Raw genomic sequence first — 25,069 nt, forward strand, 5'->3', positions numbered from 1 at the left:
ATGTCATCACCATCATCCCCTGCAGAAAATTAGGGAGCGTTACCCTGCATGGTGGGACGTCCCGGCTAAAACGCAGCTGCAGGGAGAGGGAGACGCGCGTGTGCACGCAGGGGTGTCGCTAGGATTTATGGGCCCCTGTGCACAGGAGGAGACTCTGGGCCCCCCTCCACGTTCCTCTCATCACCATTATTCCATCTATGGCAAACATCTATGTCTGCCCATCCACAACTCAAACACATTTCCACACTTTCATTTACTAATCAATTATAGGAAACATCCCTAATTGAAACTATAGGTTTTGGGCGCTACCCTGATAGCGCTATTTGGCCGCCATAACCAACATCCACCAGTAATCTCCTGTTCAAAATCTGTCTAGGGAGCACAGTTTTGTTTTCGTCTGCACAGTACATCATATTTTTGAGATTTTTTTTTTTATTTGTTTGCAGTTTTGCATATTTCAAACAAACCCCGTTTCAAAACTAGATCAGCGTGAAATAAAAGTGTAAAATATTTCTAAATATATCCTTGAGGACCACAAAAGGCATTTTAGTCTACTTTAGACTGCCGGGCCTTTAGGGGCCTTGCACAGCTTTTGGGGCCCTAGATAGATCAGAAACATGATTTCTCCCAGTATGGTGCCACAGCATGTATGCACACACACACACACACACACACACACACACACACGGCAGTGACAGGTGTCAGTCAATGGTGCTGACTTCAGCAGGTGCTGAGTCCACCGTGAGTCTACTTCTCCACTTCTTTGGCGCCATATCTCCTCCCTCTGCTCGCTCCGCTGGCGCCAGAGCTGAGGTACAGTAACGGACACGCAATCATTCACCTCCTCAGAGGGCTCAGACAGCCGCTGTCAGCATTAGAGTTAGTTATCTGTATTAGCTGTGTGGCTCCAGACACTCTTGTATCTTGGATTCTCGTTCAAAACCCTCTGGGATGCACTCAGACTCCTGCAATGCAAAAGAAAAATGGTTCTGAATCCAGGTGCAAAGCTCCTAATGAGGAAAAAAATATCCGTGGCTCCTGAGAGACGAGTGGAGGAGGGTAGTGGAGGGGGAGCAGGTACCTACATATCCATGCTCACCTGGGACAAAGAGTCTAACTGTGGGTGACTGGAGGCAGTCTGACAGGGGGAGGAGCGAGGGAGAGAAATTAGGGTGCAATGAAAAAAGCCAGTTCACAGCCTTGCTCATGGGGTCAGTCAGCTGAACTTGGAGCTCCACAGACTTTTGTGCAGGTGCACTTAGAGTTTTTTTTTAATGTTTCCTCTTAGCAGCTGTAGGGAGTCTGATTTACAGCCAAAGTGTCTTCGGCTCGTCATTTTCTCCCTCATTACCTTATCCCTTTCTCAAGGACTGCTCTGGAGAATATACAGGCTCAATTAAGCTGTTCTGACCAGAAATCCCATTGCTCATAAATCACCTCCAAGGGCTACTGCTCAGCGCTGCAGCACCGCAGCGTAAGGAGCGTATAGCGGCGCGTACTGCTGAGCAGGGCAGAGGCCACGGTGCATTATAAATCAAAAGAAGAGTACAGAGTATATTGCTGCAGGGGATAAAATATTGTGGGACGCCGTATCATAAATCTGGAAAATAATCACTGATTGTCACTGAGCTGTGATATCGGACAATGAATACAGCGGGACAGGTAAACAGTTATGATGTTACGGGAGAATGGGCAAGGACTTGCAAACCCTCTTATACAGCCGGCCTCTTAAGAGGGTGAAGTTATGGCAAGGATCTTTTTTTATTATGAATTTTATTATGGATTTTGTAAATACTTTATACCGGCACAGGCTTCTTACAGGAGCGAAGGCTGATGGCAGAACATTTCACCATCCTGCAAAGCCAGAGTTTGTACAGTCAAAATGTGCTGTACTCAGCTTATGTGTCGGCCTATTAAATAATCAGTAGGGGAACATTATCTTAATTCCTCCCAACATTTTCCCAGTGCACTGCAATTAGAATTGCATGCCAAAACCATACCTTGAGGTGTCGTTGCTTTATAAAGCTTCCTCAAATAGCTTCAGAGAACTTTTCCTTATGTGTAACCCTTTTTAGTGTATGAGCGAGATAAAGACTCTGTTCGCTGTTAATTTCTTTCATGCCTGTTAACGAGGGCCTGGGGAGAAACCCTGTTCTGAATGCATTACAGAGCTATTACTGTAGTAAGGGAAATAATCTCAGTATTAAATTTGAGCATTCAATTTGACTCCGAGGCGATAGAGGGGTTCAGGTTTAATTAAAACAAATCCTTCAGACGACTTATGTGATGCGAGTCTCTAACTCACTATTAGAACAAAATCATTGTTGGAGGGGATCGGCCTGTCGTGGAATTTGCTGAATTCTCTGTAATTAAAATCAGCTTCATATTGGAGCAAATGAGTAATCATGGCCGGGAGGTGACTGCCATGGCTGTGACGCTGCCTCAGCATGTGGCACACAAAGCCACAGTGTGAAATGACAGAACCATTCTCTTTCGGTCACAATTCTTGGAATGTAATCCAATCTATTTTCAGTGGTAATCTGTTGTTTAGAAAGGGTGGGGGGTAGAGTACTTCATACCAGACGCCTCATATTGATGTAAAATATACTAATTTTCCAGCTGTACTTGTGAAGCGGTATTAGGTTCTCTGGAGAAATAAATCTCTGCAACCATGCTCTCAGTGTCACCTAATACAGTATTGCAAGATGTATTTTTTGAGAGGTACCATACAGTATGCAAAGCTCAGTGCAGCATGCATGCAAGAACCCCCTCACATTACAAGTGCAAGATTAATCCCCTCAGTGATTATATGTTGCAGACAGATGGTGGATATGCATTATCCACATTGGCTGATCTGCTAGCATTCCTCTGTCATCGTCAACAGTGTGCTTACATATCTGCCCAGATTACTTAAAAGCATATTCAGGCCTGAGATTATGAAACATGCAGGGAGTAAATTCTGCACATGAATATTCTAGTAGTTCCAGTGGTGAGTTGAAGTAAATTGCTCAGCATCTCAGGGTCAGTTTATGACCTCAGATCAATAATAATAAGGATAATGAACAGGTCCAAATAATGATCTGATTCCTATTCTGATGGACCGGCAAAGAGTTCTCGTCAGAGCCTGCGGAAAGCTATATTTTTTTATATACTCTCCTACATGCAGCTGCACTTTACCATACTTTACTCTGTAACTCAACTGCTCTTTTTCCTCAAGACATGATGTGTAGTGCCGATGCTAATGTAGTTCCAGCGCTAATAGAGTGCAGCAGTGTAGGGCCAACAGACAAAGTTAATATTTGTTGGTACATGTAATGTGCAAACAACACAAAGCTGAGCACATGCTGCTTCTGCTGGAGCAGTGAAAGTGTTAAGACCCCTGCACTCCCATTAATCTCTATTGCTCTGTGTCACTGTTTAGAAAGAAAGGCGAGATTACTCCCATCCCAGGCCTGAGACTCTCATTTAGCCACATGCTGCAAGCCATTATTCAGCCATCACAGGAAAAGCCACAAAACAAATGGTATTTACCTCATAGGCCATATTACTTCAGGCGGTGGGGTGAGAGTGGGGAGGCAAGAGACGGGAAAAGGAAGTGGGGTGGAAGCTGGAGTTTGAAACTCATCATAGAACTGTAGTACATTCACCTCCTCTGAAAGTGTCAGACTGTCATCTGTCATCCGCGAACAGGACAAACGTCTAAAATGAGCTAGAGAGGGATTTGACACAGATGTCTGACATCGCCATCTAATCCTTCGCTGCATTCTGGAAACACCACGATGGGATCGACTTGATTGCCATAGCAACAAACTCAAATATAATCCTGCAGACCCTGAAAGCTTGGGTGATTGGGTTTGATTTTGATTATAGTATAAAATCACAGTCTGCCTCTATACCAAAGAATGACTGATTTCCAAATTAGGGCACTGTTAATTAGTCACCCTCATGAAGACGGCCTTCAATCTATCACAGTCCACAATCAAGAGCTTACTTGTGCAGTTTCAACCCACAAGCTTCTTACACAGCTGACTCATAGATTACCCTCAAAAGTAACACTGATGACTAAATCTGTTTGTGCTTTAGTCTCTCACATCTCCCTCCATCATTTGCTGTCGTGCCACACGGTCTCGGCTCGCTGCTTACAATGTCAACATCTGGACAGTCTTTCATTAATGAACAAGAGGACTTGCTTGTCCGGCCCAAGCAACTGATGTCAAGGTGAAATGAGGAGGGAAGATGAATGTGTTGAGGGCGGGCAGTAAGGGGGTGGGGGGGTGGGTAGTGGGGGGTGTTGGTGATACTGAGCCGCCCCGAGAGCGAGCTGTGATAAATCCGCAGTTTGGGCACCAGCCATGAGCGGAGGACAGGTCCGCTCTGTGATTAACTTCAGATGGAGGAGCGTACAGACCTGGCTGACCAGGATCAGAGCTCCACCAGGAATTGGGAGACAAGACTTACATACAGGATGAAGAAAATCTCCCTGTCAACAAAATCGCATTTGGGTCACTGTGTCCTCCTGTTATTTTCAGGATAATAGCTAATAATGATAGTTTATTACAGAGAATAACAGGTTTATACAGTTTAGGGGTTGATTTTTGGGCTGCTTTTGAAGAACCACTGGAAAGCATTGTGAGAGTACATGACAGCAAATGAATATGACACAAACAGGATTCTGCTGCTGCTGCTGTGTGTGTGTGTGTGTGTGTGTCGGACCTAAAGGCCTCACTGTGACCCTTGAGCAAATGCATAAGCCCCTCCGAGGGACTGGTGACATTTCTCTGTGTTTGTGTGCCATACACATTACATCCACGGTTCAACAGGAGTCGTGATCTGGCCTCTAGATGGCATTCAGTGTCACCTTAATCATTTCTGACACACTTTTCATGGCGGCCATGGCTGCATCCACCACTTATCGAAGAGTGTCAGAGGATCCGGTTGGCCAGTGCAGCCTGACTGACAGAGACGGGCATGCCAAGGTTTTGGGTTGTACCGGATTTTTTCATTTTTTACTTGGATTTTTCCATTTTTTGCCCCATTTTTGACTTTGATTGAAACATTTTTTATGTCTATATTCACCTTTTCTTCTCTCTTCGCCTCTCTCATTGTCTATTTTAGGTCGGCCCGGCAGCACAGCGGTGTGATTCTTTGTTTCCTGACCAAGGACCAATTTGCCGTGCTGCATCAGAGACGTTTTGTTGTAGCGGATGTACGTGAATAACAATCAGGGAGAGAGAAAAGAAGAGGGTGCATCACCTATTTTGAATGCTCTGTGTCTTTGTCTGAAACTGATACTAAGCAAACAGTGTAACACGTGTATCTGTCGACTGAATGGGAATTAGACACACACAAAAGCACATCAAAGGGCGTGATTGAGGGGGTTTGTTCCACAGGAGATGAGTGAAGGAAACTCAGCCAGTCATTTCAGATGTGAATTACTTTCATCATCCTCAAACATATGGCAGGCCATAATAATCATGTTACTGCTTTTACTTTGAAACAGAGAATTTGCTGTTCACAGTGTCTTGAGGGACGATAAAGAGAGGCTGTTGCTTTCCTTATTCATAGGCAGGGCAGCATACATGCGTATTGCCCCGGCTTAATTCTGTCCTTCAAGGAACAGAACCAAATCTCTGTCTCTAATGCTCAGTTCACCTTTGAATTGATGCTCTGTAGAATTACAAGTCCAACAGTCCTTTGGCATATTTATCCTGTAGTTCATATGGAAAAAGGGGAATGGGAAATTACTAATTGGTAGACTTTCCCAGTTTCAAGAATGAGAAGTTTACGTGTAAAGATGGAAAGTATTTTTTTTTTTTAAAGAGAAAAAGAATACAAACTGTGCCAAGACGTGTTTGATGTCCCGCCAACCTTGGAATGTAAAAATGTTTGGCATTACCCTAGCATCATTTTCAAACACACACGATCTGACATTGATATCTCTTATGCCACAGATCTTCCTCTTTTAGGATGGATATAAGCCGCTGTGTGCTTCTCAAATAATTGGATCCAAGACTCATGGGATGAAGACCTGCACATTTTCAATGCTGGGCCACAGCGTTCTAGTTTCCCATCGGGTTGGATAATGGCCCATTGTAGGGGGAAGTGGTATCCTGTTTCAGGCCTTTCATACCAGCACTGGACTGGCCAGACAGACAAGAGCTGCTTCTGGAGCGAGGACAAGCAGATAAATAGAGTGAGAGGGGGAAACAGCAGCCACTCTTAGAGGAGGAGGAGAGCAGGAGGAGTGAAAGAGGAGAGAGAGGAGACGCAAAGGCAGTCCCAGAGGCAGGGAAGAGGCAGCTGGCTCAGAGGTGTGTGTGTCCTATTTTTAGTTTCCCTCATGTACATCTCCTACTCAAACAGCTGCTGGAGCATTTGCACACCAAAAGATTTCAGCACCATGGTTTCCGCAGACCAAAGTCCCCGCAAAACAGCAAAGTTTAACATGACCGTGGCTTAGATGTGTCAGAGATTATTGGCTAAAAGCGCAAGCCCCACCTCATATCTACATACGCTACACAATGACGCGATACGCTTCCCTCAGGTTGTGTTTTTGTCAGTTTGAATTACTTTTACACATGAGCACAAAGGTGAGGTGTACCGTAAAGTCACATGACCGGAGCGCCACTGATGTGCACTGCCTGCAGCCTGACAAATAGGCAGGCTGTAAATAGCCTGTGTCCCATGTGAGTAATGTATGGAGGGACACAGGAGGCTGAGACAGCACTCACAGGAGGTCATTAATGACATGACAGGTTAAGATGTCACACTGATATGCACTGGAACAGCAGGTATGCAACGTGGCTTCTCTCATGTAGGCTGCTGAGGACAGAAGGAATGGTATATTTACTACTTCCCCCAAATAACATGGAGGCACTTTGACACCATTAGGGTTACAAATTATTACATTCAAAACACGCTTTAGGAAATCTTAAAATGTTTTCTAACTACTGAAAGAAAGGCATCTAACAGAATAGCAGCATCTAACATTCAAAGTACATTTTTGTTGTTCCCAGCAGAGTGGATCCCTCTGATTCATATTTGAAAAATAAATGAAAACGTCCCAGTGCGAAACCTCATTTAGACAATGACTGAATCAACGTCACAGCTGCAATAATGAGCTACTGCATGCGCAGGTGGGGAGCAACTAAGTGTGCTACCAAGAAGTAAGAAAAGAGGTTGTTTCATTTATTTATCATATATGAAATATTTATAACATTCAATCCGCCAGCAGAGGAGGACCAGGCAGAACAAACTGTGGGTGGAAGAACCGCAAAGTTGCTTTATGGATGGATGTTAAAAAAAGCATCTGGTGGAGCGCCACCTGCTACTCAGCATACATTTCCTTTCTAAATTACATTCCCAGGCTTTCAGACAGTCATGATTTTGAGTCGACCCAGAGTGACAGCATACTGTAAGCCATTAACATTTCACCCTGTTGTCTCTTCACAACTTGTCTGTCAGACAAAGGAGTGGAGACCCCACCCAAAGAGAGAGACCCACATATACATGCACATGACTGCACACACACACACACACACACACCAGAAACTTGTGGATCTTCAGGTTGGTCCGGTTTGACTGGAATACTGTGTTTCTCCTGCAAACACAGACCGCAGCCTCACCTGTTTGCTTTGGGAGAGAAAGCTGGCTTTTATTTCTTTTCTTTTTTTTTCTCACTGAAGTCAGTCAATACATGTTACTGAAAAAAAGACTAACAACAAAATGAGTCACCTAATCAGCACCTGGGAACTGCTGCAAGTATGACAGCACGTAACTTCTGGGTGGAGGATTAGTTCCTCTGTAAAGGGGAGGTTAATTACATTGCTTTGATGCACCTAAAGTGCTGTTAGATTTGCGGTTAATCCTCATCAAACTGCTGCACGAGGATTATGCATTTTGACAGACGCCTTGTTCAAATGAAACTGCTGAAACACATACTCATACACTTTGAAACACATTCGCACACACGCAGTCAAATGATCAAACACACTCACAGAGAGAGACAGAGAGGAAGAGAGAGAGAGAGAGAGGAGAGAGGCATTGCTGAAACAGATCACATTCAATGAGTTAGCAGCACTCTCTGAGTAAGACAGCATTTTAAATAAAACATGAAAGGCAGAGAAGAAGGCGCTCCTCCTTATACAGCAACTTGTGACAAGCAATGATATTCTGAGAGACAGCACACCGAGCTCAGAGCAATCCCTGGGGAGACACTCCCCCTCTCCATCAGATAGACTATATATCAGAACCATCAAGCATGGTACCTCATCCCACAACATCTAAGGCTTCTCAGTGGAGGCCGGACTGACCGTCGGGGCTGTGCGACGACGATAAGCATTTATGCACTGACTTTCTATCAGTAGCAGAACAATGACACCCCCTCCTCTGTATCCTTGACTGGGTGACAGAAGGCGTCCTTCCAAAGGTCCGCCGCTCACAGATGGGAATACTGAATAAAACAAGCTACAGTCGACAAGCAGCAAGTTCATTTTTAGCAGCAGCGCTTCTCTCAATCCAGACAGAATTATCCAGATATGAACCAAGTCATTCACCCTACAAAATATCCTGAATGCTGGGAAAAAATCTAGTCTTGTTTATTATAGGCCACCCTTTACTCTGCCAGAGCCATTAAACTCTGAGAGGCTTGAATGGAAGGGCCTGTATCAACATTGATATGAACATGTGAATAAGTCATGGCTAATCTCTCTCTCTCTCTCTCTCTCTCTCTGGTGCTCTCCCTTTCTCCCTTTAAAAGCCATACATTTTAAGAATTCCCCAAGTTCTGCTGACGTGAAGAAAGAGATGAAAGATTCATGCTTGTTTAAAAAATTCAAATGGATGTCCTGAACTTTCGGTACATAGCCAATACGGGTAAATTATTTATTCTTGGGATGTAAGAAAGGGAATTTGGGGTTTGGAGTTAAGTGTGCAAATGAAATCCAAACAATAATAAGGCAAATGAAGAAAACACTTAAGATAAGGGAGTTGAACCGGTGCACCATCATCATCATCTCCAGCATTGCTTTGGGTGTTCAGCATTGGCAGATATTTTCATAAATGTGCAGCTGACTGATCAAGGATGAGGACTCACTGTTATCTTTGCTAAATTTCATTTGATTTTCTGTCACTCAGTTGTTTCAGTACAGGCCTAATCTGGGCCATGACTATCAGATGAGGCTGGTGAATGCAGAGCTAGTGAGTGTTTGCACCAGCAGAGGGAGACCATGGTACATGACAGTGTGAAGACCACTCTGCTTCTTGTGACATACATACATACATACATAAATTTATTTATTTTATAGAGTGCTTTTCAGGGTACTCAAAGACACTTTAGATAAGTTAAAATGATCATAGAAAACAACACAATAAAAACATATAACACACAACATTAATCACACATTAAAAGCAAAAGACATTAGGCCTACACCACCTTTTTATAAAAGTTAAGAGAGGAGGCTGTATTAAAAAAACATGGAAATAAAGCAGAAGGTGAGATAATTTAATCTGGTGGTAGAAATAAATAATTTAGGTCTGTAAATAGCCTGCATTGTAATTTAGCCTACCAAAACTATTCAAAAATGCCCATAATTTAGAAACTACTAAACCTATTAGTATAATATGTCATTATTGGTGTTTACACCGTATATTTTCTCACATTTTCAGATTTGGCTGTATCATTAGAGGCAATGATGTCGTAAAATCAAGAAACCTCCAGCTGTTAAGGGTTAAAATGAGTCTTACATGAGACTGAAAACCGATACTATAGCCGATGCCGATCACAAGGAGGCTACAGTTCCCATAACTTGTTACTTGTACCCGGGACGTGGTGTACAGGTCGTTAAAAGACTCGTTTCCTCAGGTGTGTCGCTTGCCATCATTACATTTCGGCATGGATAAGTCGATAACGCTGTAGAATGTAAAGCTCGCGCGCCCGTCCAGCGACTCCGTCATGTTTCGTCCCGTCAACAGCGCACTGCGTCACGGCGACAGCGGCGGCGGCGGCGGCGGCGTGAAGGCGAAGTAGTTGCGCATTTCCTAATCGGAGTTTATGGAATATATCATTGTGGCAGTCCGCAGCTACTCGAGTCGTAAGTGTTTGTTGAACTGTGTTGTTTCCGATAGAATATCCAGTTCTTCCATTGAGGAGGCTTCCTGTAGCCTACTTGTCTTACCTGTGCAGCCAGGTGAGCTGACATGACACCTGTAGTCAAGCAGCACAAGCAAGCCGCGTGCGATGTTTACAAAGTTGTTCTCTCTTAAATCAGTAATTCCACGTTATCAGACTCTATGGAGTTATATGGTCGTAATATCTTGATAGGTTATTATAGAAGAAGAAGAAAGTACTATTGTATGGCTTTGTAGTATTTTGATTCTGTCATTGAATTAGCTTATCATTCTCTTTTCCAGTATGGTGGATTGCAGTCTTTCAAATGTATCAGAATCTAGAGTCACAGAGAGAGTCCTTTTAACATGGAGGAGTTAGCTGTGTTGGACTTGCTGGAATGTCCTCTGTGTTTCGAGCAGCTGGATGTGTCAGCCAAGGTCCTGCCCTGCCAGCACACTTTCTGTAAGCCCTGCCTGCAGAGGCAGGAGGCATCCCATTCCCAGCTGCTCTGCCCAGAGTGTCGCACTCCTGTCCCGGCCAGGTCAGTGGAGGAGCTTCCTGCTAACTTCCTGCTAGTGCGGCTGCTGGAGGGGCTCCAGGGCTCCATGGGGCCCAGCAGGAACAGACAGTCTGCTCGCTACATGGTGCCCTTGGTGAGGGACAGCGTGTCAGGCAGGGAGGGTCAGCAGCAGGAGTCTCTGGCCGCTCAACGCAGAGAGAAGCAAGGGCACAATGAGGTGAGTGTATGACCCCGTACCAAACCTGTGGCCCAAGTGGAAATAAATGGAATAAAATGAGAAGCATTTCAACCCTGTAGTCAATCGGAACTCTCCTCTGTCCCTGGTGTAGCTGTGCATTTGTGGTTAGGATTATTAGACTTGCAAATTAGGCAATTAGTTTTATTTCTTTAAAACTGAGGTGAAGTTACAGAAACTTTTGATTTCCATAACGTCATTGTTCTTATTTTCATTATTATAGAAATGTAAGAAAATCATTTCAACTAAGAGGATGTTCTCTCAGGCAACAATACTGGCACCTCAGATAGGCTACTGGTAAAATAAAATAACTTATTAATAATGACAAAACTATAGCCTACACTTTTTGTTGGTGGTGTTAATATATGAGAGGCCGGGCTTATTTCAAGCTTTGCTTGCTCATACACATATGAAACAATCGCATATACATTTATACTACTGAATACTCACACATACACATGAGAAACACTGGGCAAGTGTTTCACATGTATATGTGTGACTTTTTCATGTGTGAGTACACTGCAACCCAAAGGGCTTTCACACCATCAGCAGACTCTGATTAGTTGGCTCAGTGATCACCTAAATATTTCTCAGATATGCTGATGCGTCACCATCACACTCTCTGTTGATTTCCAGTTAAGTGTGTTTGTCTGTAAGTAAACTTCAGACATTTTCACTCTTGGTAGCTTATAATGTGGACAGTGTTATGATTTATGTAATTATTTCTTGATTGATTTGAATTTCTAAAAAGCTCTACTCAAATGAATCAGGTAAAACAACTTAATTACATGGAAACCATTTTCCCCCAACGGTATTGTTCAGATGAACTTTGGGTATTCTGTAATTTACATCACTTTATTGAGCTTTAATTAACACAACACAAAACATGATTATCCTCCAGTGACTTCACTGGATGACAAAGTGAAACGTGTGTGAGATGAAATACATAATACATTACCTGTGTTTTTCAGCAAAGAGTCCCTATAAGTCTGATGATATCAATCTTGAATGATAAGGATCACATTAATGGGTTGTAAACAGCGTGGCGATATCTCAAAATGTGGTATTAACACTATATTATCTTCACAGAATTATTTGACAAGCTAGAGATTCCCTGATATCTCTGTATGAAGTGCAAAATGTACAACATCCTGGGCGTTATTGCATTCATTTGTGTTATTTTTTAAAGACATTCATTATGTGAGGAGTCATAATAGTTATTATATGCTATATATTTCTGATTAAGTAGAAAACATAACTTAGCATCTCTGGGCTTTTTTGTTGCGCTGCATCCACAGCATCACTGAAAGGGTTTAACTGAGAACAAGACATTGACAGTTAACGCTTGAGTCACTAATTGGCATCTTCTCAGAAAGGATGTGTCATTTTCAACACAGCTGCGTGTCGAGATCAGGACAGCGTACATGTGTGTCTGTTCAAACCAGAATATGTTAATTACAGCATACAGTATGTTGTGTCAGCATGTGCTGTTATTAAGGGATGTACTCAAAAGCAACACCAGCGCATGTTAAACCAAACCAGGCACACTGACAGTGACACATCCTTACAGAGATTGTGTGACGTGTATGTGTGTGTGTGTGTGTGTGGACCGGGGCATTTAGCAGGTATTTTGAGCTATAGGTCTATTTTTGTTCCCAGTTGTTTTGGCCTATTATCTCCCTACCTCTCTCTATTCTTGTTAACAAATGTCTTCTGCAAAGTTCCAGGTCCCACTTTGTCACCGTAAAAGTAGGTCAAACTAACAAGTTCCATGTTTCACCCAATGGAAATGCAGTAGTATTGGCAAGACACTATATTTTATGTCTGACATCATAGGAGAGTGCAGCCTAGAGCCCCTTTGCACCCCAAAATCCTTAAAGAGATGGATTTCTCCGTCTCCGAATGTTGTAATTTATCACGCCGAACAAAATACTCCACATCACTTCAACACTCCGACTTTCTCCCGCTCTCCAGGTTGCTGCCAGAGCTTCATACAGCCACAGAGGGGATGCCCTGGGAGAGCTGGTCCTCACCCCTGGTAACAGTATCACCCAGAAACACAAGGCGGAGGAGAACTGGCACCATGGAGACGGCGACAGCAGCACTGCCAACATGCTGCAGGGTGTCAGCCAGATGCCTCAGTTGCAGAGCCTGCAGCAGTCCCAGCCGCTGGCTCTCTGCAGGGCGCTGTACGACTTCAACCCCAAAGAGATGGATCTGGAGGACTGTAAATATTGTCTCAGCTTCCTCAAGGTCTGCCTGCCTCCGGAACTACCTAGAATAACACAGCGGGAAATAGAAAGAAATAGAAAGATATTGGCAAAAAATCGAATTGCGATTATTTGACAGAATATTGCAATTGCAATTTAAAAGTTTTTCTTGTAAATAAATATTTTAGAACTGTAAAATTGTTTAAAGAAAAGTGATTTTGTTAAAAAAAAAAATAGATGTCAGTGTGCAAGATTTACTGAGTTTGAGTATGATGAAAGGTTTTAGCCAATATTTTACTTGATTCATGGAGCAAAGTTAACCCGCAGCACTAAAACACCTTGTTTAGAAATCCATTTTCGACGTCCTTCTTTCTTAAGCAATTAATTGCAGCCTCTGTGATTTGTAAATTGCAGAAGTTCATATTGTTCAGCTCTAGCTGATGCACTTAGGGATCTTCACTCCCACACCGGGCATTGTCGGTATTCTTTGTACTCCACAGTCTTGGTCCAGTAGAGAGAGTGGGCTACTTAACACTTTCAGCATCACCCTGGTGTGTTTTATTTGACATAGCATGGCAGCACATTCATGACTATGTATAGCACAGGAAGTTCCCAATAGCACTAACACATAACAGCCATTGCTCTTTGCTCTATTCACTGTTTGAGAGAATCTGAGTAACAAGCGAGACTTGTGGAGCTAGAGGCACAGACCTCTGCTGCAGTGGTTGTTACTTACCGTGAAGGATTTCTGAGGGAGTTATATAAGGGCCTTAGCACTTGCATGCTCTCCATTAAAGCACACTCGAGCCAGGCTTCTTTTTTTTTTTTTTTTTTGTGTGAAAGCAGATGGTCAGATGGGTTTTAGAGAGGGGCTGGCTGCAGAAAGGACCAGGCCCGCAGACACAAAGGGAGTTGATGTCACATGCTGCTGGGGAACGCAGGGCTTGGAGGGGCTCCGAGCTGAGTGCTCAGTCTTCAGGGCGAGAGACTCTATTCTGAGCACCTCTTTCTTTCTCTCTCTCTCTCTCTCTCTCTCTCTCTCTCTCTCTCTCTCTCTCTCTCTCTCTCTCTCTCTCTCTCTCTCTCTCTCTCTCTCTCTCTCCTCCCCTGTCAAATCCTGATTTACAGGGAGACATCCTTACAGTCATCAGACGGGTGGATGAACATTGGATTGAAGCAAAAGTAGGGGACAAAGTTGGAGTTTGCCCTCTGCAGTTTACAGAGGTTAGTTCTTTCTTTCTTTGATTGTTTGATTGTTTGATTGATTGATTGATTGATTCTTTCTTTCTTTCTTTCTTTCTTTCTTTCTTTCACTCATAGTTGGAATGTGCGCTTGGGCCTTTAACTGTGATCGAGGTTGTGATACCTGCTGTTTCCCGGTAGTCTAGCTGTTGTAATGACTTGAACTATCGATGTTGGTGCTGGAAGTCATTAATTCCGGGTCATTGCCGGGGCACCACCTTGATTTTCTTTCAAATCTTTGATTCATCCGTAAAATGTCACTCCTGCACTGCAAAGTGCTGAGGCAGAGAGCTAATCCCTGTATCCCTGCTGTGTCTGCAGCCACTCATTAGTGTGTGACTATGAGGCTTACTCTTAGGTTTGCAGAGCTTGCTTAGCTAGCTGACTGTCATTTGTTTTCCTCTGTACTTTCTGCCTCTGGAAAGTAACTTCATCCCTGCCAGGGAGAAGTGCATTCCTTCATACAGTAGGGTTAATGTGCTTAATTCTGCTTTAGAAAATGTTTTCTTGCGTGCTCCCCTCTCTCCTCATCTGTCTTATTATTGTTTTTCCTCAATTTTTTTTTTACTCCTCTCCTCCCCTTACTCCTCCTCTTACTCCTCCTCTCTTCTATTGCTCATCCGTGTCTTCTGCTGAAGCCCCGCCTCAGCGCTGCTCTTCATCTCTCTCTACCTCTGTACTCTCTTCTTTCATCATCCTCCTCTATCCACTTTTCTCCTCTCCCCTCTCTTTCTGAGCCTGCCTCTCCTCGTGTCGTGCAGCCAAGCGTGAAGACACAGTAATGCTTTCTCTGCTTGGGTGGCATAACAACACATCACTGTGGGGAGTGAGAGCATTAACCCTGCCCTGCCTGCCTGCCTGCCTGCCTGCCTGCCTGCCTGCCTGCCTGCCTGCCTGTCTGGCTGTGCAGCGCTGTACTTCACTTTGCCTCCTGCTCCTCTCTCAGCACCAGTCAACCCTGCCTGGCTTATTGGCTGGTACTTATCCTCCCGCCTGCCTGCCTGTCCAACAAGTTGTAGGGGTGAGTGAGGTAGTGAAAAGTAGGCGCGTTTAGACAGCCTTGTCACTGATCAGCTGGGTGCAGAGGTTGACAGGCGCTAGCAGCAGGTAGGAGCGATTTGGAGAGTATTTTCTCGGCTGAGGATCGACTATTTTCTGTGTTAGGAACTATCACGGATTTTCACCGTGGTTTTTCTTTTTGTTTCTAATGTATTTATTCTCTTTCAGCCAAACTCAGTGGCTGCCAAACTCCTGGAGGGAAAGAGTCGCAGGGGGAGTGACTCAGCAGAATTTTACCATCGGACCGGGATCGGGGGCAAAGACAAGGCCACTGACGCACCCAACAGGACCACCCATTTTGGAGTCCTTCAAGTCCCAGCAAAGACACCCATTATCAATGCTTTGCCCCTCCCCAACCAGAGAAAACAGCCCAGTGTCAGCAGCACCTTTTACCAGACGACCAAAGGACAGACCACCAACATCAGCACCTTCAATAGCCTCAACCATCAGGGTCAACCACACCACCTCTCTGGAACCACCCAGGGGCCCACTCAGCCCTCTAGGGTGACCTCCCAGCACATGAAGCGCCACCCTAACGGTGCTCACAGACACCTGTCACAGGTGAGTCATGTGCCAACACGTCTGCCTTCATGTATTCGTCACATCGGTTTAATATGTTTTCTTCGTTTGAGCTCTCTTTCCTCATCTTTGAGCTAAACTGTGTTTGGCTTTGATTGTTTTCCCTTTTTTTTGTTTTCCTAGCAATTTGCCCTAATAGAAAATGTGTGTTTTGCAAAAGACATGAGATAATGAGATAATGGACGTTTTTATCTGAGTCACTTAGGGATCAAGTTGTTCTCGGGAGTACAGGGAGGGAACCATTACACTAAGCTTAAGGAATGAATGAGCGAGAGAGGCATCGCCCTTATGTTGGCCACTACATCAGATTAAGAAGCTCTCATCAAGACACATGGAGGAAGACAGATGTGGAAAAGGGCTAGAACTGAAAGATGCTGGGGATAAATGGAGTGAGGAATGGAGGTGCAGGGGAAGGGAAACATCAGGAAACCACAGACCTTAATCAGAGTCTTGGGAACCAAGCCAGGCTTCCCCCACAGAGATGAATAACAGTCCAACAGGGCGTATGTTCTTTCTGTAGTCAGCTCAGGGGAGATATAAGGACTCAGGGGAAGGTGTGTAATTGGCTGTCATACTCTTAAAAGGCAAATTAGGATAGGTGAATGGGCAGAAATCTGGACAGAAAAAAGGACTTTGACTTAACCCTTTGAGTGTTGGAGGCTGAAATACGTAGAGGCCCAATTTCAGGACCTTTATTAGCTTCCAGTAAGCATAGATGCCACTGAAAAGCTGAGTTTCCTGCCATTTCAGCCAAATTACCTTATATGATATTAGCTGAACACAGAAGTCATTAAAGTTCTTGAAATTGACACCCCACATGCTCACTTTTGCCTTTTTTGCTATTCTATCATTCTTATGTTAGGCTCTTTCTGGGATCACCTTGACATCGAGAACTCAAAAAAAGAAAAAAAAAAGTCAGTTGGATACAAGTATGCAGACCATGTAAGATAAGAGTGTGCTAGTCATTTAGGAAAGTGTTACTAAACAACACCACTCTTTTCATGTGACCAACACAGTATGTGCTGCATGTTTCATACAGACTGTGTCACATGAGCCGAGATAATGAACATCTCCATGGGACGATTCTGGGTCATTTCATTTTCCTAAATCAGAAAATCATTGTGAAACTGCATTGCTGTCAGTCTGAATTTCTCTACATTCATTCTAAACATGCTGTTGATGACAAGGGAGAAGCAAAATATATGCAGTTTTGTCAGTGAATGGTCTGTGTGATAGCCACACTGAACATGCTGTAAAGATGCCAAATCGGAAGAATATTATCATACTAAATGAAATCTTATGACCCCAGCATAAGTGTTTTTTAATGAATACTTTCCACATAAATGGTAACAAGTTCATGTAGCTGCAAAAGTGACAACTCATTTAAATCAGAAAATATTACACAAAATAGTATTCAAAGATTGGATACTGTATTCTGAATCAGATTACAGTTCCCCAGTGCCTGAGTGCAACGCCAACATTAGAGCCTCTGCAAGGTTTAATTATACCAACCTGCTGCCAAGTGACCTGCCCTCTGAGATAATGATTTCCTTTGATTGAGTAGAAAATTCACTGCTCTACCCTGCAATTATGCGTGTCAGAACGTAAAATGCTAAACCTGATGCAGGTTGGGAAAAAAGCAGGAGAGGGAGGGAGGGAGGGAGGGAGGGGGAGGAGTAAGACCACAGAGGGAGATGAAAAGGAGGAAATGGGAGAGGATAGGCGAGAGGAAATGTAGAAAAGAATAGGAACGGCATAGAGTTCGGAAGAGAAACAGGAGCAAAACAAAAAAGCTGCCAGCTTTCGAAAGGCAAAACACAAGAAGTAGGAAGAGGAGGAGAAGGGAGAGAGAGATGTAGAGAGTGGGAGGCGTGGAGAGTCCCTCACTCTGTCTGCTTATCTCTCTCCTGCTGATGATGATGAGTCACTGGCAAAGTTAGTTACATAACAGACCCCCCCTCTCTCCCCTGCCGTAGAACTCCTTCCTCTCCACTAAGCAGGTAACACTCCCTTTCACATCAGTGGGCCAATAATAGCAGACAAGCCACGCGCTTCTCCACTTTAAAGGAGAGGAGGACTCTGTCCCTAAAGCAGAAGCTGAGCTCCCTGTTGACCAAGCCAGCTTGTAGCGTGTGTGCTATTCTGAGTGTTGCCTCCCATCAGCTCTCACCTCTGGCCCCGCTGCTGCACAGTGATGCGGCCTCCCACCAGCTCTGGATCAAATAACAAATACAGTGTGAATATTAGCATGGTTGTGTAGAAACGGAGTTCAGGATGTAAGTGAGCCAAAACAAAATGTAATATTTGATTTTTATTTATTTACAAACCTTTATAGTTTTTATGCAGTGCGTGTCAACATAGGAAAGCACAATACCAGATCATAATTTTCAATATAATCAAGTTACAGTTTTACCAGTTCTCATTGTTACAAAAGCTTATTTGTATGAATTGTGGGCTGTACAACAAACTCACTTTTAAACTCTTAAATCAATAACTCATTTTGGTAGATTCACTTTACGTTTACACACGCAGTGAACAAACAATATTGGCTGTTCTGTGTATCCAAAGTCACACTTTATTTACTTTTGAAAACCTTGTTTAAAATTCATACTTTTGACACATATGCAAGGTATGGTACTGAAAATAACCGTTTTCTGTCCATGGTTGTCATTTTCAACAAGCCATGTTGCTTGTTTGCTCTTTGCAATAATGTGAGTTGAAAATAAATAACGTGAATGGTGTTGATGACTATCGATCTCTGAGATGGTGAAATATTAGGGGGTGTTACTTTTTGTGTTTTGCTTGAGGTGGCAACTTTGAAAACTAGATCTCACTGACCTCAGTATACAGTTTGGATGTGACACTGGTTATGTTTACATGCACAGAGAACTCTGTTCTTAATGCGGTTACTCAAGGAAACCGAATAGAATAGAATAACCGAAAATGTCACAGTCTGATTGTGAGAAACTTGGTTAAGATGCCGGGCATACTCCGATATTAAACTGTTGGTTAACTGGGTTAATTGGTTAATTGCTTCATTCATGGTAGCAGGAATACCAGTCGCAGGGTATCAAAGGTGCTTGTAAACAGCTTAAACTGAATAAGTTTATATATATATTATATATAGTTTATATAATAGTATATAATACTCTGTGCATGAAAATACTGCTGGGTCACTGCCCCGGGCCAAAGCATGAGTGCAGCATGTACCTGAAACAGGCTTTTAGTGTCTGATGAAATGCAAACCACTAATGACTAATGAAAAGAACTAAATAATTTAAGACGTGAAGAAATGTAGCGGTTGGATTTATTACTAAGTGACATTTGCAAGAAGATGACAACACTATGCAGTTAAAAGATAGTGGTTGCACATAAACATATCCAATGCTTCCTCTATCTTGCTCTCTCTCCTCTCCCCCTTCCCTCTACTCTGCACTTGAGATGATGAAGATATCACAGCTAGGACAGGCAGTTCCTGGTATCTTGTGCTCACGGCTCCTTTCGTCTATAGTCTCTTCTATGATACCAACTGCTATGGATGTTACAAAAGACACGCTCTAAGCTCAGCATGTACTATGGACAGACAACTGTAGATGACAGTGATGCTCATCCATCTATCCTATATGACGGAAGGCTGGTATGTCTTCAGGATATACTACGCTAACTTCATCTCCTACTTCTGCCTCACAGCGCTGCTTTTGACTAAACCCAGTGAGACTATAATTCAAGCCATGGCTGCATCTTAATCATGACTTCCTTTGTCCTTCTCTGAGGAAGAGTGTGAATATAATGCAGCTTAATGGTGGGAGAGCTTCAGGATACAAGGAAGTATACAGGGAATCCCAAGCCCACAGGCTAGCATTAATGCTTTAAGTTTGCTGTTGAATAGCAGCAGGCATGTGCAGACTTCACCAAGAGGATAACAGGCACAGGGAAAGCTGCAGTGATAGCAATAACACAGCATTATGTGAGTGGGGTTTACTTGATCATGGGAGAAAATATGAAGTTCTTAATAAAGTTCTCACTAAAAGGCTATTTTCAGCTTGGTAATTAAGTACCATTATGCTTCAGACTGTGTCCCTAACGGTTGGGAGCCGCACCCCAGGGTGGCTCCCGCCCAGACTGTGGCTGTGTCAGGCCTGACTCACAGCCTGTTGACTTGGAGCCTGTCAGACTTCCTTAGCTCTCTGCTTTCAAAGAGGAGCCAGGATGGATGAAGTTAAAATGCAAGAGAAGTCTGGCACGCTATGTATCTTCTTTTTTTTTTTTTAAACTTCTGCTGCATTTCATATAGCTGAGATTTTATACATCATCATTTCTATTTTAGTGGAGTGGGAGCTAAGACTGGATGTGGGAAGAAATCCCAGCTATCATTATTTTCTTCTGAAGAATCATCAGTAATATAAGTTGGATGGCAAATCCACTGTTAAGAGTGACACAGCTTTGTTGCCCTATACACAGGCCTCTTCAAATTCAAATTTTTAATATGTACTTGTATGCATAATATTATTAATTTATATTCAAATATTCAGACTTTGCTGTCTGTCAGCCTGTCCTGATGTCTCTGTATTTACTGCTCTCTCCTTTGTTTTTCTCATATTGATTGTTTCGTTTTTTATTTTATTTTTCATACTGATGTGCATAAATGCGTCCCACGCATCACCTTTTGCATTTCATATGACGATAATGTTGACCCCCCCTCCCTGTTACAGGGTGAGAAGATGACCAGTGAGACTCCACCCACCATCACCATGGCTCTGGTCAACCCCCAGATGGCCTCTGCCTCCGCAGAGAGTAAAACCTCCTCCACCCAGCAGCTCTCCATCAGCGTGTGAGTAAAACCTGATGCTCTAACATCGAAAACACTGTATTAGTTGTATGATAATGTAGTATCACAGGAGTAACTCACCAAGAATAGAAGGAAGAACGGAGGAACAGAGAATCAATATAGAAAAATATAAATTGTGATTATGACAAATATAGGATAGGATAGGATATAGTGAAATAAAGGACATGTAACTCTATAACACTTTAGAAGTACTGAGGACCTGTAATTAGAGTGAATATGCTGTATTTTCAGTGTCATTTGAAAATATTTTGCAAGAAAAATCTAACACTAAATCAAACAGTCAAAGTGAGGCAGTAACGCAGGCGTGTGTCTCCTCAGGTGTGCTGCCCTTTACTCCTATAAGCCACGTCGACCAGAGGAGCTGGAGCTGAGGAAGGGGGAGATGGTGGGAGTGTACGGCAAGTTCAAAGAAGGCTGGCTGCGTGGATTGTCTCTCAGATCGGGCAAAGTGGGCATTCTGCCTGGCAACTACGTCACTCCTGTGCTCAGGTGAGAGGCTGCGATAGTTGGCTGCTTTGACCGTGGCAGCTGAACGACATTTGAGTTTGGACAGTAATTTAGTGTGAACATCTGGCAGGAAAACATGCCATGCACACATTTCCATGCTTTATGGTAGAAATAACAAAACTATAGCAGGGGCTGTTCATATTTGTTCATATTTCATTACAGTATAACCTGTAAGTTCTTAAATTTCTACAAATGTGTCTCTTTGCCTTACTGTAGAACCTCGGCCAGACTCCTGGAGACCAAAGCAGCTACTGCATCCTCTAGCACAGTCGCTGGAAAGAGACCCACAACTTCCAAGAATCCTGCTGTGGTGCTTGCTCTGGATAGGGTAAACACAGATGGGACTGTATACTCAACAGGACAGGTCCCATCTGTCCCAAATGGGGCGCAGCATGCAATGTCATCCGCTGGCAGTGGAAAATCGTCCCTGTATGGGGGTTCACAGGGTTGGGACACCGTGAGGCGCGTCTTTAATCCACATAGAGGTGAGTGGGGAAACAACCACATCGATCTTATAACACTACGACTTTGCCATTTTCTCAAAGAGTGTATAAGGATTCTTTCCCATGTTTTTTCCAGACTCAATCCAATACACCCAAACTTCCAACACACTCCCATCCAACTCGCAGCATTTTGCACAAGTTCAGGCGTCCGGCTACTCACCCGCCTTGCAGAGGAAGAAAAACAGCAGCATCCTCCCCGGCCCCGGCAGGCCGCTGGGCTGGATGTCTGAGCCAACAGCGCCATCTGCTGCTGCCGTCCTCCTCAAGGACAGAGACTCGACTGCTTCTCAAGAGGCAGCGTTTCAGTATGACAGGCAGCTTGCAAACGGTCCCCACTCCATTCTAGTCAGACCCGACTCACACAAGAACAACACAGACAAGGTACTGTAATACTGTTGCTTTCCTCTGAGAGACTTAAGCTTGCATTTGTCTGTAGTCGATTCAGACTCAGGTCACAGTTTTAACTGCTTGAGACTTGAGTTGATGCAGGAAGAGAAGACTTGAGACTTGACTTGGGTTCTGGTGACTTGGGACTTGACTTTGACTTGTACTTTGATGACTTGAAAAGGTTTCTAAAGTCTTGTCAAAAGATCTTGTGTTTGTGTAAATGACTGAATTCTGTTCAAGATATTAAATTGATACCGGACTCTTGATTTGTTCTGACCTACATTTAGACTCGAGACTTGACTTTAGACTTGTGCCTCAAGTGACTTGGGACTCAAGCAAAGTTGACTTGGTCACACCTCTGCTTTTTAGGCATTTTTCTTAGATGACATCATTAGATAATCAAACTCAAGCTACTTATTTATTATCACTGTTGTGCATGGCCCTTACAATAAATATTTTACTCCCCCAGCCTGCAAAGTCAGTGCGGTTCTTCACAGAGGAGAACTCCCCTCCTCCCAGACTCCGCACCTCCTCCTGGTCCTCTGGGAATCAGGTTGCCTCCACTGGCCGCCCTGGCCCCCCGCCCCTAGAAGTGTGGGCCCCGTCGCTCACCCTGGGGAGAGATGGACCGGGGATCATTCTCAAAGAGGGCAAGGCTCCAATCCTCAGGAAAGGCCTGGAAACAGCCATGTCATATCTGAATCCCAACCCACAGAAACCGCTGTCATCTCAGCTGTCGTTATCAGCAGTGTCGGCTCAGTTCAGCCCCAGCAGGTAAATCGGATTCCTGCATTCTCTCTCGAAAATAAAGAGCGGCGATTAAATATCAGACAGGTGAATTGGAGCTGGGGCATTTTTGCTGATGTGACTGACTGGACGGCAACCTCTAACATCTGTCGCTTTTTTCTCCTCAGACACAGAGTGACGACAACGTATTTAGCTCAGACGGACTCTGAGCTCAGTCTGCTGCAAGGAGAGCTGGTCCTGGTCCACAGGCCTCGACCGGACGGGCGGGTTCTGGTTACTCAGGAGAGCAGTGGGCAGACTGGCTTGTTCCACAGCAGTGTGGTGCAGACCCTGGAGAGGCTCAGCTGACTGAGCAGTAGAACTGTAGTAGTGTATATTTCTATATTCTCTGTATTCAAACTGCCAAATGACTTGACCAACCTGCTGAACAACAGAAGGCCGGCGCGTGTTGTGCTCCATAGGTTAAATACTGCCAAATGACAATCCTGCAAAGGAGATTTGTTTTTTGTCCTTGAGATTTTGAGTGCATATGAGAGTGTGGTTAAATCTTCAGAGATATTTTTTTGTGTCCTTCAATATACGTGCATGTTTGTTACACATGTACTATTATAAGATTTGCACAAAAACCCACCTAATGACTGTTCCCTGTTTAATACCCATGTTACACGCATTGGTGAGTGCCTTTGTCAAAACCCACGAAGAAAACAATCTAATATATTTAGCAAATTACAAGAGGTAAAATATCTGTAACTGCTTATGTGGTAATAAACAATGCTTCCAAAACATTGTTGGTGTCTTACTACAATTAGGTACATATATTGCAAGACAGTTCTTATTTAATTATTTTACAAGTCCCCATCTAAGTCCTCATGTCTGTGCCCCTGGAATACAAAACATGAGCATAGTCAATTGACTTTGTTAATATATGCCTACAATAAACATACATGCATATAACACTGTTTTCAATCATATGAAGTTAATAATAGGCAATGCCAACAATGCCATCTGATTTAGAGTCGTTGGCCTACATTGCTGCAGTTCCATATATAGGCTTACAGCTGAGGGTGCTTTCATTAGGTCAAGGAAAAAGTGGTTTGAAGAGGGTAAACAAAAGTCTCCATATTTTATTTAGGTTAGAGAAATCCTTTCCAATTTTAACACTACTCAACAACTAAAAAATGATAATGTAGTATGTGTTGACCCTAGACAAATTTCTGAGTACTGTGCTAACTTTTACAATAATTTATATCAAAATTTCATGAAGGCAATATGTCTTCCTTTTTACATTAGCTCCATATTAATCCCATTGACCTTGCAGGTCAGGCATTGTGTGATGTCCCTTTATCTCTGCAAGAAATCCTCCATCAAAAACCTTAAAATGAACAAATCACCTGGAGTGGATGGTGTTGCTTCTGAATTTTATTCTGCCTTTGATGACCAACTGGTTCCCTTTTTTATTAGAGGTCTTTTCTGAAGGTATATCTAATGAAACTCTCCCTTATAACTCAAGGATTAATTACTCTTATTCCAAAACACATAAAGAAATTTAGCAGGCTTCAGAGGGACTAATCTTTGAAAGGTAGAACTATGATAACAAAAGCTGATAGCATTTCCAGGATTATGCTGCCCTGTCTTTATATGTTGACAATATGACAATCAAGGACATAGACCAGATACTTCTTAATTTTTTATGGAAAAACAAGGCCCACCATGTAAAGAAATCTGTCATAATGAATCCCTATGATATGGAGATATTTCAACATGGTCTTAAGCACTAATATAAGCAAGTCTTGGTTTAGAAAAAAATATGATATTGGTGAGTCAACTTTTTAATGTAATGGTTTCCTCTTTAACTATCAGTAGTTTCATGAACAGTATAAGCTTCCTGTAACAGCTGAAGCATTTGCTATAGTCTTTGATACTCTCTCTGGTGTGACTAGTGAAAGATTGTGTGTCAAATGCCTCTTACACCTTCTTTTGCATTGGTTGACTCCCCAGTTGGAAAATTATGCTTTGGTCCACTTCTTTGTCTTTGGAATAATCACATAATTAATTTACATTGGAAAATATTTTGATTCTTTCAAGATAAATATTGATTTAGGCTACTTTGTGCTTTCTGTAAT

The 25,069-nt window shown here is 43.2% G+C and overlaps 1 protein-coding gene across 4 annotated transcripts; it reads left to right on the forward strand.

The window, feature by feature from the left end:
- The first annotated feature begins 9,459 nt into the window (after window positions 1-9,459).
- sh3rf2 (SH3 domain containing ring finger 2) lies at window positions 9,460-23,731 on the forward strand. Of its 4 annotated transcripts, none has more exons than XM_078288982.1 (11): window positions 9,460-9,492; window positions 10,411-10,845; window positions 12,838-13,116; window positions 14,202-14,297; window positions 15,543-15,944; window positions 20,672-20,784; window positions 21,121-21,291; window positions 21,526-21,794; window positions 21,889-22,193; window positions 22,669-22,973; window positions 23,114-23,731. In XM_078288982.1, exons 2-11 carry the CDS (start codon window positions 10,474-10,476, stop codon window positions 23,292-23,294), a joined length of 2,493 nt encoding a protein of 830 aa, XP_078145108.1. In that variant the 5' UTR covers window positions 9,460-9,492; window positions 10,411-10,473; the 3' UTR covers window positions 23,295-23,731. The 4 variants fall into 4 exon arrangements, with proteins under 4 accessions (XP_078145108.1, XP_071773026.2, XP_078145109.1 ...); XM_071916925.2 differs by lacking the exon at window positions 9,460-9,492 and adding an exon at window positions 9,774-10,091; XM_078288983.1 differs by lacking the exon at window positions 9,460-9,492 and adding an exon at window positions 9,774-10,091 and having other exon boundaries at window positions 15,543-15,935; window positions 20,666-20,784.
- Window positions 23,732-25,069: the final 1,338 nt, after the last annotated feature.

This window comes from Centroberyx gerrardi, chromosome 16 (assembly GCF_048128805.1).
Source record: "Centroberyx gerrardi isolate f3 chromosome 16, fCenGer3.hap1.cur.20231027, whole genome shotgun sequence".
Lineage (NCBI taxonomy): Eukaryota > Metazoa > Chordata > Actinopteri > Beryciformes > Berycidae > Centroberyx > Centroberyx gerrardi.